Raw genomic sequence first — 18,556 nt, 5'->3', positions numbered from 1 at the left:
GATAACACAGTCAAATAACACATATTTTATATATGTATTATACAGTTTTCTTAAAGTAAAGTAAGCCAGAGAAAACATTCAGAAAATCATAAAGAGAAAATACATTTATAACACTGTACCTATCCAAAAAAAAAAAAAAATCAGCAAAGAAGTGGACCCATGTGTTCAAATTTGTGTTGCTCAGGCATCCACCATACACAGCATATTAAATAATCACTGTGGAGGGCAGCACAGTATATAGGACCGGCCATAGGCTATACTGGGAGGCCAAGGAGCCTTTGAAGGAAGAGTGACATTTGAACCAAGACTAGAAAGTGCCAAGGGAACTGGTCAAGTGGACATCTGGAAGAGGGTCTTTCAGGCAGAGGACACAGTAAGCACAAAAGTCCAAGGACAAGAGCACTGCAAGATCAGCAAGTCCAGTGAAACGTATGCCAAGTGGACTAGAGAACAGCACATGAGGGGCATACGGGGGTGTTAATCTTATCATACCCTGCATCCTAGAAATTAACCACTCTCTCCTCCAGGCTACCTATGAGCCATGTGCAAACTGCTTTCCTGTGTGGCCACAGCTTGATCATAGCACAGATGAGGCACAAAGTGATCAAGCCATCGGCCATTTACTGACTGAAAATCTTCAGAAAGTGCTTTTTTATAGAGTTATGATACAGTTCTCTACAATTTCCCATCCTTGGTCCCGTTTACTGCTCTCTAAAATCACACAGAACAGTAGATCTTTCATGACACATCTCCAATTCCTTTTATTATTTAAGTAACAAGGCGTATTCCCTTTCCATCTCCTTCCTTTTTCTTTGGACTTACTGAAGTTCATCTACATCCCCTGCAGAGGGTACCAGGAACAAACTGTTACAAGGGGGTCTGTCCAGTACTCACATTGCAGCAGAGTAGCACCCCCTTAATTCTGGGTCCCTCACTTCCACTGACACAACTCCCACGACACTGAATATTTAAAAAGGTGACCACTTGTCTATTTCTTCTCTTTGGTGGCCTGAGTCATCTTCTGAAAACACATATATATAGCTTTTTAGCAAGACTATTACACTGTTCTATTCACAATCGTTTGAAGAGAATCTTTAGCACGCAGATCAAGCAAGTCCCTTTATGATCAATCTGACACGGATGCAGTGGGAGGCATTAGCAAGGAAAGAAGCGATTCTACAACCGCGGTTATAAAATAAAGTTTCCTTAGGTTTCCGGCCTCAGTTCTTTTGTTTCTTGTGTTCCCTCTGCCTTGATGCCTCAGTTCTTTTGTTTCTTGTATTCCCTCTGCCTTGATGTCACCCTGCCGGTGGTCTACCTTGGGAAGTCCCCTAAGCCTTTCCGATCTAACCGAAACGCCTTCTCTTCGGGTTTTGCTCCAGGTCACATCCCCTGGATGTGGGCCTAGCAAGGGCCGAAACGTAAGTGGGCTTGACAGCGCCACTAGGATCGTCCGTGGATAAACACCACCCAGGCTCCCCCGGCTCACCCACACGGCGCGTAACTGCACCGAGGCACCCGCAAGTTGACCTCCCACACCAAGGCAGCCGGGACACCGATTCACCACCGTCCCCAGCGTCCTGACTGGAGAAGCTCCCGGCCCCTATGAGCTCTGCCGCGACTCGGGACCAAAAACGCTGGGGGCACGGGGAGCTCCCCGGAGTGACCCCGGGAGCCGCTGCCCAGAGGCCCGGGTAGAGGAAGGGTGGGCGCCGGGAGGGCAGGCCAGCACCACCCGCCGCCCGCCCGCCTGCTCCTCGCTCGCCGCCTCACCACGCGGTGGGCGGCCGCTGCCAGGCCCCGAGCCGACGCAAACGCGGGGACCACTCTCAGCAACCTCAAGGCCATCGCTCCTCTGTCGGCACCGGCTCAAGGACCTGAGGGGACGCGGTCGCGACGGGGCCCTCTTCCGCGCCCGGCGCTCCGCTGTGACGTCACGGACAGGGTGCCCGTACGGCGCCTGTCGGGAGCTTCCGGGCAGTGCGCGCAGGCGCTGAGAGCAGCTGGTCTGGGGTCGGGGCTGCTGGCGGTTTGGTCTGGCTCTAGGTCTGCCCGGGCCTTTCAGGATTCGGCCGCCCGACCTGGGCCTGGGGCCGTGACAGAGGCGCTGGGGAGCTGTGGGGGCCACGAGGTCGTGCGGGGTGCGGACTCGACACCGCCCGCGGGCGGGCAGCTACTGCACCCGGCACATCCCCTGGGTGGGCTGGTGCAGACCAGAAGATCAGCGAGACGTCTCCGTAGCCCGATGCCAGCCCGAGCCCGGAGAGCAGCTCCGGACTGGGCGGGGCAGGGAGAGGAGCCGCCGCGACGGTGGACACTGCCTCTCCGTCCCAGGGCGCTAGGCAGGGGTCCCCGTCCTCCCGGACGCGTGACCACGGGCCCCAGGCCTGGTAGGGCGTTAACACCTCGGAGGCGTCCGGACGCACACGCGCCGTGGGTTCTCCGTCACTGCAATCCTCCAGGACTTTAACGCGGGGTTTTTTCCCCCTACTAGTCTGCCGTTGGGAAGGGTTTTAGCATCTCACCAAGTTGGGCTCACGGTTCTTAACTCCCGAAGTTTTCTGTCGTTTAACTTCATTTGGTTCTCAGCTTTTTGGAATGACTGTGGAATTGTACGGTGGGGTGGGAATGCGGTTCTGGAAAGAAGGTCTTTGAGCGGATATTTCTCTCATTAGAAAATTCCTGCCGGTCCGCAATGCAGAGTCCTAGTCCGCGGAGCCAGAGCGACGTAGAAGATCTGGTATGGGTCCTGAACTGCGAGGGAAATGGTCCTCACTGAAAGAAACACTGTTCTAAACTCTTCGTTCCTGGAGAGCGGGTGCTCTGTTCACGTCCTGCCCCACCGTGTCCCCAATCAAAGCTCCTGCCACGTTGCAGGTGCACCTCCAATAAGCAGGTGTGACCAGGGAGCCCTAAGTCCTCTAGCCCCCATGGGATCACCACCTACCCAAGGCCTCCCTCCACATCCCGTGTCTCTGGGGTCAGAATTCAGGTAAGGGCTCCCTGTCCTCTTACCTTGCTTTGTTATCTGTCCCATTCACATACTGCCTCTGGCGCTCCTGTTTTCTTTCCCAGCTGTACCCCGGATGAAGACCCATCCTTTATGTTCCTACCCAATACTTAAGTCCTTGTGTGAGCAACAGGTCCTGAAGACAGAGTGAGACAGGGATGGAGGCCACAGTCACAATCCCTGCCAGGTGAGGCACAGTCAGGCCTCTCAGGCCCTCTCCACCATCTGTTTTGGGAGCTGCCTCCCTGTTCCAGACCTGTGCTCCTCTCCCCCCTGGTACCTCCTCCAGGGATGGATCCTGAGACAGAACAACAGGGGACAGAGTCCATGAGGCCCAGCTCTGAACACTAACATTCATGATGAATATTGAAGTAAGGGATGTTCTGTATAATGCTTCCCAACTACTTTTTGTAAACCAACATTTATTTAAAGACATGAATCTTGTAACTAGAGTAAGTTAAGCTCTTGGTACACAGAAATAGAGAATATGTTTCAACTGTTCCTCCTTGTGAGACCATTCATAAGCACTCTGTTAGGGGACCTCCATAGCCAGCTCCAACCAATACTGTCCTTCCCTGTCCAGAAACACTGGAGAAGGAAGTTGTGAGCTTGGGAAATTCACATCCAAATGAACCTCGTTTATAAATATCCTGCAAGTTACACTTCTGTCCAGCTGCAGTTTGAATGATTGTATAATCACTATAATGGTGAAACCAAATGAGAGAAAATTCAGTATCGGTTCATAAGAAAAAGTTGATGTTTCTGGATTGATAGGAGATACTAGCTCAATCCTGAGATCACATGACTTGTGAGACTTTACTAATAAAATTCATGTTTATGTTGTGTACACCTGTAGAGCACTAGCCCCCAAATCCTACCCTGTCAAGTCTCCATCTGAGATATTGTGTAACCCCTGACAGTCAGCACCGACCCACCATGTAAGGCATGTGACAGAAACCTCACTGGACCCAGGCAGTTCTGTGCAAGCATCAGCTGCAGGTACAGCATGATCTAGGTCTTGAGCCGTATTCTCCCCATGTCATCTCTGACTTCTGCTTCCCTGAGAACTTGGGTCCCCCACAAAACCCTGTCCATAGATGTTTGTGGCAGCTGTATTATATAATAGGGAGACACTGGAGTCAGGCGGGATGTCCTTCAGAGGGGGGTGGCGAGCAGACTGACAGGTGCACACCATGGAGTGCGGGCAACACTGAAGGGGGAAAGAACAAACAGGACCCGCACTTCATGGAGAATGACTTCTGAGGTGGTGTGACTCCATTTACATAACACCTTGAAATGCCATTTTGGAGACAGAGGACACTAGTTGCTGCAGGGGTTAGCAATGGGGGTAGGTTTGCAGTCAGTGGGAGGAAGGTGGTGTGTATAAAAGACCAGCTCAAGGATTCCACATAGTGGTGGGTGGAGCAGTGTCTTGAGTGTGGTGGTGGACCCAAAACCTGCACAGATGAAAGTGTTCTCTAAAACAGCACACACACCGAGGCCGACACAAAGAAGTATGGGAAATGCGGGAAGCCTGAACAAAGTGATGGACAGAATCAGCATCCGCATCCTTGCGTAACCTTAGTTACACAAGTGTGATCATTGGGAGAAATGGGGCAAACTTCACAAAGGATCTCTCTTATTTCTTACAACTGCATGTGAATATGCAATTATCTCAGGAAAGTCTTTGATTAAAGACGGTGGTATTTACATGGGGCTTCTCTCTTCTGTCCCATCATCATCTGTGTGTCTCTCAACAATACCCCAGATTGACAACTAGCTATAGAGTAGTCTCAGCGTCAACAGGCTAATTCCGCCAACTTTATTCTCCTTCAAAATTGGTTTAGCTGTTCCACTTCTTTTGCCTCTTCGTGTAAATTTTAGGATCATCTTCTCTGCATGTATGGAAACTCTTGCTGCGATTTTGGCAGTAATTGTGTTAAACCTGCGTATCAGTTTGGGGAGCATGAGCCCCTTTGCTGTGCTGACTCCTCCCACCCATGCACAGCAGACCCCCCCCCCATTTCTTTGCTCCCTAACTCCTGCCACCAACACCACACATTTTCCAGCATGGAGGTTCTCAGTTTTGTTAGATCTACACCTAAGTACTTAAAAACCGTTTAGTCCTTTCAAATGGTCATGTCATCTGTAGAAAAGAGCGGCTTTATTTCCTTCTTTCCAGCCCGGATGCCCTTCACTTCTTTTCCCGTCTGGAACTTTCAGTTCCGTGATGGACGGTGGTGACAAGAGCTGAATTCATTGCCTTCTTAGGGATAAACACTCAGGTTTCAGCGAAGTGTGATGCTAACTCCAGGAAATTTATAAATGTGCTTTAGGAAGTTGAAGCTCCTTCAGTTCTTTGCTTCCTGAGAATTGTTGCCATGAATGACATTAGACTCTGTTAAGCAATTTCCCCACATCTATTGATAGAAGCATGTGACTTTCCTGTTAATATGGTGGATCTCAGTGACTGGTTTTTGAACACTGAACCAGCCTTGTATCCCTGGAATAATCCCCCATGGTCATACTGTCATGATTTTTGTATATTGCTGAGTCCTATTTGCAAATATTAAAGAATTTTTCATGTATATTCATGAGAGAGATGGGCTGTAGTTTTCACTTTGGACCATCTTTAAGGTCACGCTATCAGAATAACACTGAATTAATAACATTACCTGGGAAGTACTCCTCTTTAACTTTCTCCAACCACTTCCTGTCGGTGGACTCCAGACTACCCCCTTTGCCAGTGATTCTGGGCTCAGCCTGTGGCACTGGGGGGGCTGTCCATCCACACACAGGAAGAAAGAGTCCCTGGGCTTGGACTCCTGCACCCAGCACAGCTGTCCTTCAGGTGTAAAGGGGGAAACAAAGACATTCTGAGGAGAAGGAACATTGAGGGATGTTTCCAGCGGAAACCACCCCTTATGCGTAGTTACAGGAGTTTCCAAAGAAGAGAAGATGTAGCGAGAAGACCCTGAGAAATTCTGAATGAAGGGAGAACTGTGTTGGGGGCGTGAACAGAATAGACCTTCCTTCGTGAGCTGCTCAGATCACATCGAATGGCTGAAGCATGTCTAATGTATGTGGAGGAGGTGGAGCAATCACATTGAGAAAGTAGGGAGGGTCCAAGGATGTCAACGAAGGTTGACTATTAGCCCGAAGTGGCGAAGCAGTGAAGACAGGTTGTGATTGAGCAACCGTGAAGGAGACCATGCCATACAGAATGGCACTGCCCAAATACCACCTCCTACGCAAGTTGAATTATTTTGTTTGTTTGGTTTTTTTTTGTTTGTTTGTTTTTTAAGATTTTATTTATTAATTTGACAGAGAGAGATCACAAGTAGGCAGAGAGGCAGGCAGAGAGAGAGAGAGAGGGAAGCAGGCTCCCTGCCAAGCAGAGAGCCCGATGCGGGACTCGATCCCAGGACCCTGAGATCATGACCTGAGCCGAAGGCAGCGGCTTAACCCACTGAGCCACCCAGGCGCCCGCAAGTTGAATTATTATTATGACTCTATAACTAAATCAAGATGGATCTCTAAAAAATTTAAAGGTTTCCAACCAGAAGGTAAGAGGAAAGAAGCAGAGGAAAGAAATACAAAGGAAAACAGATGTAAGCCCTAACAATTATTTGATAACCTGAATTACCCAAATTGAATTTGTTATTTTAAAATTTGCCCACTCCCCTCAAAAAAGAAATTTCCAGCCCAGATGATTTCACTGGGGAATTTTGCCAAACACTTAAAGATTTAACACTATACAGTCTCCTCTGAAAAATAGAAGAAGAGGGAATGTCCCCAAGCCCATTTTATGGTTCCCAGACAGACAAAGATAGTATCAAAAAAATGGAAAGGACATTATGGACCAATTCATCTCGTGAACTTAGGCACAAAAATTCTCCACGAAACATTAACAGATTGAAACCAGCAATGAATAGAAAATGAAGACCACCCTACTGCCAAATGGAATTTGTTTAAAGGTTTCAAGTCTGACTTGATATTCAAGAGTCAGTCACTGCAATCCACCTTAACAGGTAAAGAAGAAGAATCAGTGATCAGAACACCTGCCAGTAGAAAAAACATTTGGCAAACCATAACACTCATTCACTTAAAAACAAAACAAAACAAACCCTGACAAGCAGAGAATAGAGGGGTAGCTGCTTCAACTTGGTAAAGGACGTCTGCAAAGAGCCACGGCTGATGTCACACTGCACGGTGAAAGTGTGATGCTTCCCTTCTAACCCTTATACGAGAGGAGACAGCAAAGATAACCACTGTCCCTGCTCTCATTCAACAGATCCTTGGAATCCTGAACAGTACAGAAAGGCAGGAATAAAAAGCATATGAAAGGAAGAAATCAGACTGCCTTTACTCATAGAATACATGACTGACTATGTAGCAAATCCAAAGCAATATACCCAGAAAAACCCTTAGAACTAATAAATGAGGTCTGTGGGCTTGCATGTTACAAGGTCAACACACAAAAATCTGCATTTCTGTATACTACCAACAAGAAGAGGAGGCTGAAATTTAAAAATGCAATACTATTTATGATTGCTCCCCCCCAAAAAAGTAATAGTTAGGTATGATCCAGCAAAGCATTTATGGGGTCTGTATGCTGGAGACCACAGACCACTGGGGAAAGAAGTCAGAGGAAATCATCAATCAGCGGAGAGACCTGCTGTGTCCCTGCATTGGAGGAGTTGGCAGAACAATAATGCCATTCTCAAAATGATCTGTAGGTTTAATGCAGTTCCTGTCAAAACTCCATCAGAATTTTTTGTACACATGAACAGGCTTATTATAAAATTTATAAGGAAACGTACAGGCCCTAGAATGGCCATAATTATTTTGAAAAAGAAGAATAAAGTAGGGGAATCAGTCATTCTTGCAATGTTAAGAATTTATCAGGTAGCTACCTTTCTCAAGTCTGCATAGTCCTGGTGGGATGGGCAGACACATAGACCATGTAACAGAATAGAGGACCAGAAACAAACTAACGAAAACATCCTCCACTGATGTTTTACAAAGGTGCAAACATGATTCAGTAAAGGAAGAACAGCTTCTTGCACACTGGTATCGCAGAAACTGGACATCCAAGGTCACACACACACACACACACACACACACACACACAAATTAACCTTGATGTGACCTTCATACCACATGCAAAAACTAACTCAAAATAGATCATGGACCTAAATGTAAATGTAAAACTATACAGCTTTCAGAAAACAGTTTCCAGCACTTGGGATAAGGGAAAGAATTCTTGGGGACTTGACATCAAGAGCATGATACAAAGAAGGGGGAACTCAGCAAAAATTAAATGTTTGTTCCATCAGGGAGGGACCTTACACAAATGGAAAGGCAGACATCAGATGGGAAGAAAAGGTGTACAATTTGACAAAGGGCTCACATCGGTTAGAATATGGAAAGAACTCTCAAAACTAAACGTTCATTAAAAATCCACTTAGAAAACAGGAGGCACGGCTGAATGGCTCAGGCAGCTGAGCGCCCAACTCTTGGTTTTGGCTCAGGTCGTGATCTCAGGGTCTTGTGATCAAGCCCTACATTGGGCTTCCCACTAGCTTGGAGTCTGTTTGAGATTCTCTCTCTCCCTCTGCCCCTCCCCTCACTCTTGCGCTCGCTCTCTCTTTCTCTCCCTCTCTCTCTCAAATAAATAAATCTTAAAGAAAACAGGATAGAGATGTGAACGGACTTCACTGCAGGGATGGGCAGGCAGCCAGTGAGCACAGGAAGGAGGCTCAAAATCATTGTTAGAGGGATGCAGATTAAACTGCAATGAGGTGCCACTGAACACTTTCCAGAAAGGTTGAGGGAGATGTGGTGATGACACCGATGGGGCAAGATGCAGGAACCATTCACTCACTCGCTGCTGGCAGGAGCAGAGAACAGCACAGCCTCTCTGCCCAAGGGTTGGTGGTTCCCTTTAGCATTGAAAGTGAGCTGTAACACAACAGCGATGCCAGTGAGCACCTGGTCTCCTGGGCGCTTACCCAGAGACACGAAAACTTGGCTTCATGGAGAAACCTGGAGTGAGTGTTGCCTGCACGGTCATGCCTCACAGCTGGCAGCCTGTCCTTCAGCAGGTGAACGGCTCAGCCCTGGGGCAGAACTCGTGGTGGCAACAAAAAAACAGATTGTTGACGCACCACAGCTGGATGGACCCCGAGAGGATGCCTTTGAATGGAAAGAACCAATATCAAAAGATTGCGGTCAAGTGTGAGTCCTGAAGGGATGGAACATTCCACATGCCCTGAAGGAGCTAGTTCCCCAAGCTAGGCAGGTGGTAAACTACAGAGCCACACGTGTGTCCACACACGCGTGCACACACACACGCACGCACACACACACACACACACACACACACACATGACTGCATGTATAACGGGTGGGATGACGGGAATCTGTTGTGTGGAGTGCCTTGAAGTCCGTTGTCTGGTCCTGATGCCAAACTCATCATGTAGGATGGTGTCATGGGGGAAGGCTGGGCAAAGCACACAGAGAGCCTCCCTCCATATTTTTCTACAAGTCCTGTAAATCTAATTATTCCAAAAAAGAAAGTTTAAAGATTTTGTTCTATGGACCAGCAACAAAGGAACAGAGGTATTTTTTTTTTAATTTAAGAAATAAAAATGTAAACAGAAAAGTTACCATTTGTGTTAGTTAAAAAAAAAAAAAACAACAACAAAACACCCCAAACTCAAGTGTATGCCGAAAAATGTGAAAGATCAATAAGCTGGAAATCATGAAACAGAATTAAGAAGTTGAGGGAGCTGTGAATGAATATAGGCATGTGTCTCTTGCTCTTAGATTAAGAGTCTCAAAATTATAAAGATGACAGTTCTTTCCAGAATGATCTATAGGTTCATTACAATCCCAATTTAAAAAAATCCAGCAAATTTTTCTTGTGTTGAAATTAACAAGCTGATGCTCACATTTATATCCCCCAAGACCCATTTGGGAAGGGCTAAGAATAACCAAGGCAATCTTGAAAAACAAGAACAAGGATGGAGGATTTAATACCAGATGTCAGTATATAAAAAAGCCATAGTAACTACAACAGCACAGCACTGGGGCGGGAGCTGACACACAGACAAATGGAATGGGATGCAGAGTCTGAAAAGAGGAGGATGGGTGGATAGATAGAAATTTGGTTTACAGAAAGGGCGACGCTGCAGCAGGGAAGACATGTCATATCAAGACACGATGGGTGCAGGTCAATTTGTTATCCACACAGAAAAGGATAAACTTTAACCTGTACCACATACCTCTAAAAAATAAAGTCAGTTTCAGATGGATTATAAATCTAAACATGAAAGATAAAACAATAAAGCTTCTAGAATTAAATAGAATGTCTTTATGACTTGGAATAGACAAACCATTCTTTTTTTTTTTTTAAGATTTTATTTATTTATTTGACAGAGAGAGAGATCCCAAGTAGGCAGAGAGAGGGGGGGATGCAGGCTCCCTACTGAGCAGAGAGCCTGATGTGGTACTCAATCCCAGGACCCTGAGATCATGACTCAAGCTGAAGGCAGAGGCTTAACCCCTGAGCCATTCAGGTGGTGCTCCTAGATAAGCCCTCCTTTTAAATGGAAAATAAACCAAACATAATGGGATAAAATGGACAGACTAGATGTCAGCATCAAGCAGTGCTCCTCATTGGAAGACACCCTTACGGGAGAGAAAAGGCACGCCCAGGAACTAGGATATTTTTGTAGTAAATGCAACACAGAGGCATGCAAAAATACCCACCTGGGGGCACCTGGGTGGCTCAGTGGGCTAAGCCTCTGCATTCCACTCAGGTCATGTTCTCAGGGTCCTGGGATTGAGCCCCGCATTAGGCTCTCTGCTCAGCAGGGAGCCTGCTTCCCCCCTCCCTCTGCCTGCCTCTCTGCCTATTTGTGATCTCTGTCTGTCAAATAAATAAATAAAACTTTAAAAAAATGCCCATTAAAAAAAATATTAAAAAGAAACAGCAACTAGATCTGAGACTAGGGGACATGGTGGTGATGGGCGCTTGAGAAGGCAAACACCCATGACAGCGGACCCTAACGTCACTGGGGCACTCAGCATTTGTCCCTGGGGGGACTACAAGGACACCAAATGGTGGGGCAGCTCTGGGCTGCTGGGACCCTCACACACTGCTCGTGGGGGAGAAAAACCGGTGTACCTGCCCTGGAAAACAGTTTGGCATTTCCTACTAAAACTGCCCAAACACATACCTCCTACGGCAGCACTTACTGGTGTCGCTTCCGTGAATCTCAATCCACCCAGGCACACAGCTAGCAGTAGTGAATGTGCATTAGTGAAAACAAATGAGTCTGAGTGTTTACCGTGACACTAACCGTAGTGATGATAGGCTCCGTCTCTAACACGGTCGGCACAGTCAATGCATAGCACACTGTGATATATCAACACGGTGCAATATTATACACCATATGCGTGAATTGTTGCTACATGCAGAACCATGAAGGAGTCACTCAAGCATCACACCGAATGAAAGAAACATAAAAGCATCTTCACAACTGCAACCATAAAAACCTCAAAATATACCCAAAGTGACCGCTGCCCTTTGGGAAAACAAAAGCAGATAAAGGCTTATGATTTCTGCGTGGTTCTATAATTTGCCAAGTTTCATTTGTAGATTTACTTTAAAAAAGCGGAAAGTACAATAAAAGATAGCATTTTATTATCCTACCAATCAGATTTCCAAAAGTTTTGGTTGTCCTATTATGAAGACTGACCTAGCCCAAGAACCTTTTTCAAGGCGGCCTTAAATTCTTTGTTCCGAAGACAGTAGATCAGTGGGTTGATGATTGGGGTGAGGACAGTGTAGACAGCAGAAATGAGCTTGTTGGAGCTCCGGGAATCAATGGCCTGGGGCCGGACATACATGAAGATCATGGCCGTGTAGAAGATGGTGACCACGGTGAGGTGGGAGGCACAAGTGGAGAAGGCCTTCCAGCGGCCAGTGGCAGAAGGGATGCTCAGGACAGCCACGGAGATGTGCCCGTAGGAGAGCACGGTGGCCACGAGGGGAAACACCAGGATGATGAAGGCCAAGATGAAGTCCACCAGCTCTGCCGTGGAGAAGTCTGTGCAGGCCAGTTTGAGGATGGGGGAAATGTCACAGAAGAAGTGGTTCAGGACGTTGGAGCCACAGAACGTGGCACTGGAGATGAAGTATACCTTGATGGCGGAGATGGAGAAGCCGCTCACAAAGGAGAAGACCACCAGCTGCACGCAGAGCCCCCAGGTCATGATGACCTGGTAGCGCAGGGGGTGGCAGATGGCCACATAGCGATCGTAGGCCATGGAGGCCAGGAGCACGCACTCAGTGCACACCAAGGAGCTGAAGAAGTACAGCTGGGTCATGCAGCCAATAAACGAGATGTGTTTCTGCTGCAGGAGGAAACCGCCCAGCATCTTGGGGATGATGTCAGAGACGTACCAGATTTCCAGGAAAGACATGGAACCCAGAAAGTAGTACATGGGCCTATGGAGGGAGGAGCTGGTCTGGACAGTGAGGATGATGGCCAAGTTCTCCACCAGCACGAAGAGGTAGGTGAGCAGGAAGAGGAGGAAGAGCACGTACTGCAGCCAAGGGGCTGTGGGGAAGCCCAGTAGGATGAACGCGCTGACCTTGGTGACATTCTCTCCCCTCATCCTTGTGTGCTGGGAGCCTGCAAAACACTGTCATTCCAGAGTGAGGGGTTGTGGGGCCTCAGGGGAGAAGACCGAGCTCACCTTGGCCCCACAAGCAGTGTCAGCTCTGTGGTTATGTCTTCGAGTAGGAAAACCCGAAGCTGTAACCCAGCCAGAGCCAGGGAGAGGGGTGTGCCCAGGGGCAGCTGTGCACGGCTGAAACAAGGACCTGCCTGCCTGGCTCTTTGGGAGGGAGAGCCGGGAGCAAGGGTGGGTTCATTTGTGCTCTCTGGTATGGGGTCTTGTCTTACAGGCAAACACATGCCTTCCCTGGCCATCGCTGGCATCCATTCCCACCAGGACCTCCATTGTGACGGATCATGATGGAGCCTTATTTTATTTTGTTTTCTTCCTATGTCTCAGAGACAGCCAAGGCTGCTGTTCGATCTCTGGACCTCGCTCCACGGCTTGGAACAATCTCCATGGAGGGAACCAAGTGCTGTCACGCCCATTTCTCCCCCAGAGGAGTGAGCTGCTGCAAGTGAGGGAGGGGTCCCGGGTCGCTGGTTGTGTCCTGACCTCCCTCACCCCATGCCACACACTCACGTGCACACTCATGCAACACTACACAAAACACTAGCCACATGGGTGCACACACACCTCTATTCACACCCATGTGTGCACACAGGCCATATTCACACATGTGTGTGCATACACTACTAAACACACATGTGCACACACAATACACAACTATGCACACACACCAGTATACACAAACCACTATACACAGTGTGTGCACACACACCACGATGCACTCATGGACATCGCTCGCGCTCCTGCTGTGGCCAGCCTGTGGGAGGACACCCACTGGGAGCATGGGGATGGTGTCCAGGCAGCAGACAGAGGGCCAGGAGCCCCAGGGCAGGTGCAGGACCAGGACTCAGAGCCCTGAGCCCTGGGTGAGTCTCACATAGGGACCCTCTGGGTGGACACCTGCAGAGTAGGGCCCCTGGTGATTCCCTGAGCCATGACAGATCTGGAAGTTTCCTCCAAGTTAGTGCAGTGGACACTGGGCAGAACAGAAGGAATTCAGAGAGAAGCTGAGGCCACCAGCCAACCAGGGCAGAGTCCCAATGTGGATAGGAGTGGGGAGGTGTATGGAGAAAGCTCAAGGGAAGGAGACCAGACCCACAGGAGGGGCTGTGGTCCTGGGCCCCTGCTAACTTGGGGGACAGTCTCTGATGGGTCATCTAGGTTACCTGGCAGGTGCAGGGCGTGTCCTGGGCCGTCTGCTCAGAGCTGGGGGTGGGGGCACCTGTGCTAAGGTGGTGGGATGAGAAGAGGGCATTGGGGCAGACCCACCGGGAGGCCACAAGAGGGCTAAACAGCTCACAGCGTACAGAACTGCCAGCGCAATGAAGGCCCGAGGAGGCCATAGGATGGGAGAAGGTGGGAGAGCCCTGTGGGGACATTCTGGTTTGCACAGGATGACAGCGTTGACCGAACCTGCATGCCCAGCAGAGGCCAGCGGTATGAGCCTGCAGAGAAGCCGCAGAGTCTCTGGGGGACACGGTAACGCCAACACCCCCCAAACCATGGGTATCACCTGGCCTCTGTCTCCAGCCACACTGTCTTGCCAGGCTCCAATAAGAGTGACTCCTCATAAGTTCCAGTCCCCTTCTCACTGGCCTCTTTCTCTTTTCTTTGAGGCCCATGTTTGATCACACACTGGGGTCCACGTGAGAGATGAGGCTGTTGTGTTGACACTCACGTCTCTGCTGGGGAGGTGAGTAGACACGGACATGGAGTGACAAGGCAGTAAAGCTGCGGACAAGGTTCAGGACCCGCACCCTGAAATATGGCACCTTGGCCTGAGAGGGAGTTGGAGAAACTGGCAGAAGCAGGAAGGTCACCGCTCTGACCCCACCTCCCCTGCAGCAGGTCACCCCCTTGGAGCGAGGGGCTCCCCCTTCCCCCGGAGCCCTAGCCTCTGAAGACAAAGGATCTGGACACCTTGCTCAGCAGCCCAGGTCCCACACCTGCACTTACTCCCCCTGCGGCTCCCCCATCCGCCCTTCACCAAATCTCACAGGAAAATGCTCGCTCAGCAGCCTCAGCACACCTTCCGTTCCTAGGAAAGGGCCCCGAGGTCTACAGTCAGCACAGTGGCAAGCTTCCTCCTATTAACTGGACTGAGGCTTTATTCTTCAGGCCCAGCCAGGGCTGGGAGGGTGGAGGACTAGCCACCCTGCATCTTTAAGTGGGGGGCTAGAGGGAGCCAGCCCTCTCAGAGCAGGCGCTGCTCACCCTGAGGTCTCAGCATGGTGATGAGGAGGCCCCTGGGAAACCAGGGAACGGTGTTTCTGTCAGAGGGAACAGCAGGTGCAAAAACCAGACGGTGAGAGTGGCCAGTTCACAGACAGGAGGAAGGCCTCTGGGCTGGCAGCAGGTGCTGAGTCTGAGGCTCGGGTTTCTGGCCCAGGACACCCGCTCTTGGTCAGGTAGGAAGAGCAGGAGAGGGCCACACAGGGGCCACATTGTTGGGGATCTCCTAGGAGTATATGGGGTGCTGGCTGGATATCCTGGTGGCTACACAAATCTGAAGTTGAGAGATGAGGGCTGGGCTGACAAAGAAATTTCTGGAAAGGAATTGTTCCAGGGTGCAGCTATGCCCTGGGGGAGACATGTCTGTCCTCCCATGTCAGCACGGGGCCAGGTCTGCCCCCACGGCCAGCACAGCAGACTCAGCCTTAAAGTCCCAGCGAGAGGTTCCGAACTGAGGACCAACTTCAGAAGACTTACTGTCTGCTCTAGGATTCCACACCAAACCTACCGTGTCCTTTATAGAAAGAGCAGGGAAGACAGCCGCCAGGAGAGGGCCCCCAGCATCCTGTCCTGAAGGCCGCCTCTCTGCATGCTGGCTGGGCACCCCATGCCTGTTGCCCAGCCAGGCAGCCCCAGGGCCTGCAGCCCAGAAGGAGGGCTCCTGGGCTCCTCGAAGCCAGCAGTCTCCCCAACCCCCAGGGGAGCCTGGCGGAGCTCCGAGACTCTGACACTCATCCCCGCACAGCGAGGCGCCCGAGAGTTTGTGCTGATCAATCGGAGTCGTAACTGATCACTAGTGAGTTGGCTAATTCAACCCAGATCAATCAGTTATATAAAAGACTGTGTTTATTTACAAATTCAGGACCCTTTAAGGCATGCTCTCCCTCTTCTGTACTTTGGACAACGGCTGCATTTTCTTGTTAAATAAACTTTCATCTTGGAATAATTTTAGACGTCAAGACAAGTTGTGAAGAGAGCGTGGAGGTCCTGCCGACCTTCCCCCAGTGGCTGTGAGGCCGGGTCTCACACGAGGAGCAGACGCTTATCGAACCACTGAGACTGACTTGGAGCATCCCTGCCGGCTAGACCCCAACCCCCACTTGGATTTCATCTCCTTTTCCCTCGTCTTCCTCCTGTTCCAGGCCCGTGATGCTTGGACAATGGCTGCACATGGTCGGCAAGGCCAGGTGGGGCAGGCGAGGGGATCCTGGGTTCTCTCCTCGTGGGCCCCCTCTCTGCAGTTCTGGTGACAGAAGGCTTTCACCCCGAGGCCTCTCGGGAAGATGGCAAAGAGCACGGGGCCGATTTGCCTGCCCCAAAGGGCTCTCCTACCAGCAGATGGCCGGCAGGGGACCTGAGGTGGCCTGGGGGCAGAGGTCCTCAGCTCTGCACAGTCTGTGTGATGCGGCTATGGGCCGCTGCGTGTGACGTTAGAACGAGGCCCCACAGGACCTGCAGCCGGGCGCTTGCCATGGTTGCCCTAGGTTTGAGGACCATTTGTGGAGCACCCGCGAGCCACCCTGCAGAGGGGTCCTGCTCAGCCCCTGCCCTGGATCAGGTGTGTGGATATCTGTGGCAGGGGGTGGCGTGTGCACACACTTGTGCATGCACACACATGTACACACACACACACAGTCATCATGCTCTAAAAATCACAGCAAAATGAGCCGGCCATCAGCATGGACGGCGTTGGGTCCTACCTGCAGGTTCCAGAAACCTCACTGTGAATGCCTGCACCTGCGTGCTGGGGAAGGGGTGGCTTCTCCCCTCATCCAGTGACTCGCAGGCTGGCCACGGTGACCGGCCGTGGCTCAAACACACTCTGGAGAAGCAAGCTGCCTGAGCAGCTGGGGGGAATGGTCGTGGTCTTTTCTGCTGGAGCACAGGGACTCCAGGGTCCAATTACCCCCGCCACACCGACAATGTTATCTATATCGCCAATTAGCTGGGTCTCTGTGCCTCTGGGGCTGTCTGCCCCCCCACACCCCAGCCTGAGGGCCCCTGGGTAAATGTGTGGACGCATGCCCCATGGCCCCTGTTCAGCTACATCTGCAAATACCTTGGTGGTGATGTCCTGCTTTCCTGACCTGCAGAGCCACTGTTTCTGGGTCAGCCCTGGGTCTCACACTCAGAGAGGCTCCGGCTCATGTGTCTGCACGGAGAGGAGCCTGTGCTCTGCGAGAGGGTGGTGGGAGGGGGAGAGTAGGCTGCCACTGCAGTGGGAGGGGTGGGGGCCAGAGCCAATGGCTGGCCGTGCTGTCCCCGTCCCTGGGTGAGCCCCACCACTGTCACAGAGGCCAGCAGAACACGAGGCAGGTCTCAGCCCCCAGCTCAGAACCTCTGCCCACCCACACACGCCAGGGAAGGACTTGTCAGGTGGGGACGCCCTGTGCCTCACTTCTGACCTGCTCATCCTTTCTGCTCTAATCCCACCCAGTCCCCGCTCCTCCGACCATCCTGCCCCATGCCCCCCGCCCTCAGCTGCCCAGGACAGGCCTGCCTGCCACCCCCTACCCCCAGCTGCCCAGTTACCTGCACACTGCCTCTATTTGCAGTGTTCTTTCAGATATGAACCCCAAATTCCTGATCCCTTAACCCAAACACCCCAAATCCCCAATGCTATCACCGTCCTGAGCCCTGGGGAGGCCCCTGGCTCCCCTGGCCCGAGTGTGAGTGCTTGGGCCCTGGACCCCAGTCCTGCTCATGTTGTAGGATTTCCCTGTAATGTGGGGCTTCCAGATGGTCCCCACATCAGTGTGGCCCCACGCAAACGTCCGCTTCCCTCCAGACGAGCTCCCCGTCCTCTGCCCTCCTTCAGAAGCTCTTTTTTCCATTTGGTCCCCTGGAATCTGGAAGCCCTCGTGGAGCCCCCCAGAAGGTTCTTGAAGAGTCTGCAGACCACACCACGGCACCCAACCATCCAAGCGGTATCACCCCTCCCGGGGAGCTCCAGCGACCTCCACCACAGCTTCCCTGCCTCACCAGCCCCACCATCCCCACCCTTGCACGTGGTCTATTTGCTGCTTGCCACAGCCCATGGGCTCATAGCATTTCCCCCACCTGACCCATGAGTGTCCCCCCATGAGCCCAGGGCACCAGCTGCCCCAGCTTCTCTGAGCTCTCCGTGCACTGTGCAGCCCCTACCTCTGGCCTTGGTAACCCGGGGCTGCCCAGCATGCCTGGGCCCTGTCCATCCTCCACCTTTAACAGCCCTGCTCCTGTTTCCAGCCCCACGGGGCCCCCTGAAGACCCTCCCTCTGCCCCCACCATGGGCTGCTCACCCTCTTCCCTTTGGCTGTGGAACTCCAGTCACCCCCAGTGTGGCCACACCTGCCTTGCCTCTCTGGGCACTGAGGACTGCCACAGGTGGCGAGTCTCCATCCGCTGTCCCTCCAACATGGATCTCAGGCCTGATGCAGGCAGGTGGGCAGCTGGGAACAGACCAGGCTGCTGAACCAACAAAGAAGCAAGCAAGATGGAGAGCAGCGTGGCCACCTGTGAGACAGGCTCCAGGACGCAGGCTTGGCACCCCGTTGTTATGAACACGATGAC

The 18,556-nt window shown here is 51.1% G+C and overlaps 2 protein-coding genes and 1 long non-coding RNA gene across 4 annotated transcripts in view; 1 reads left to right on the top strand and 2 right to left on the bottom strand.

The window, feature by feature from the left end:
* The window catches only part of NDUFA10 (NADH:ubiquinone oxidoreductase subunit A10), a 47,541-nt gene extending 45,609 nt beyond the window's left edge, over window positions 1–1,932 (bottom strand). For both annotated transcript variants that reach the window (XM_059167524.1, XM_059167523.1), the window contains exon 1: window positions 1,774–1,932. In XM_059167524.1, coding sequence (XP_059023507.1) covers window positions 1,774–1,848 — 75 coding nt within the window. In that variant the 5' untranslated portion in view covers window positions 1,849–1,932. The remainder of the gene's footprint in view (window positions 1–1,773) is intronic.
* A 45-nt stretch (window positions 1,933–1,977) lies between these two features.
* Window positions 1,978–3,857, top strand: LOC131827269 (uncharacterized). The gene is made up of 2 exons (XR_009351956.1): window positions 1,978–2,896; window positions 3,076–3,857. It is a non-coding gene; the product is annotated as an uncharacterized LOC131827269 (long non-coding RNA).
* A 7,907-nt stretch (window positions 3,858–11,764) lies between these two features.
* LOC131828156 (olfactory receptor 6B2) lies at window positions 11,765–12,700 on the bottom strand. Its single transcript, XM_059168967.1, has one exon. It carries the CDS (start codon window positions 12,698–12,700, stop codon window positions 11,765–11,767), a length of 936 nt encoding a protein of 311 aa, XP_059024950.1.
* Between the last annotated feature and the right edge of the window lie 5,856 nt (window positions 12,701–18,556).

This window comes from Mustela lutreola, chromosome 3 (assembly GCF_030435805.1).
Source record: "Mustela lutreola isolate mMusLut2 chromosome 3, mMusLut2.pri, whole genome shotgun sequence".
Classification (NCBI taxonomy): domain Eukaryota; kingdom Metazoa; phylum Chordata; class Mammalia; order Carnivora; family Mustelidae; genus Mustela; species Mustela lutreola.
The sequence above is the reverse complement of the archived record's forward strand: the minus strand, read 5'-3'. Positions and strand labels throughout refer to the sequence as shown.

Bases quoted from the DNA above. Each gene is read 5' to 3' on its own strand.
- LOC131828156 (XM_059168967.1), bottom strand. From the start codon at position 12,700: ATGAGGGGAGAGAATGTCACCAAGGTCAGCGCGTTCATCCTACTGGGC.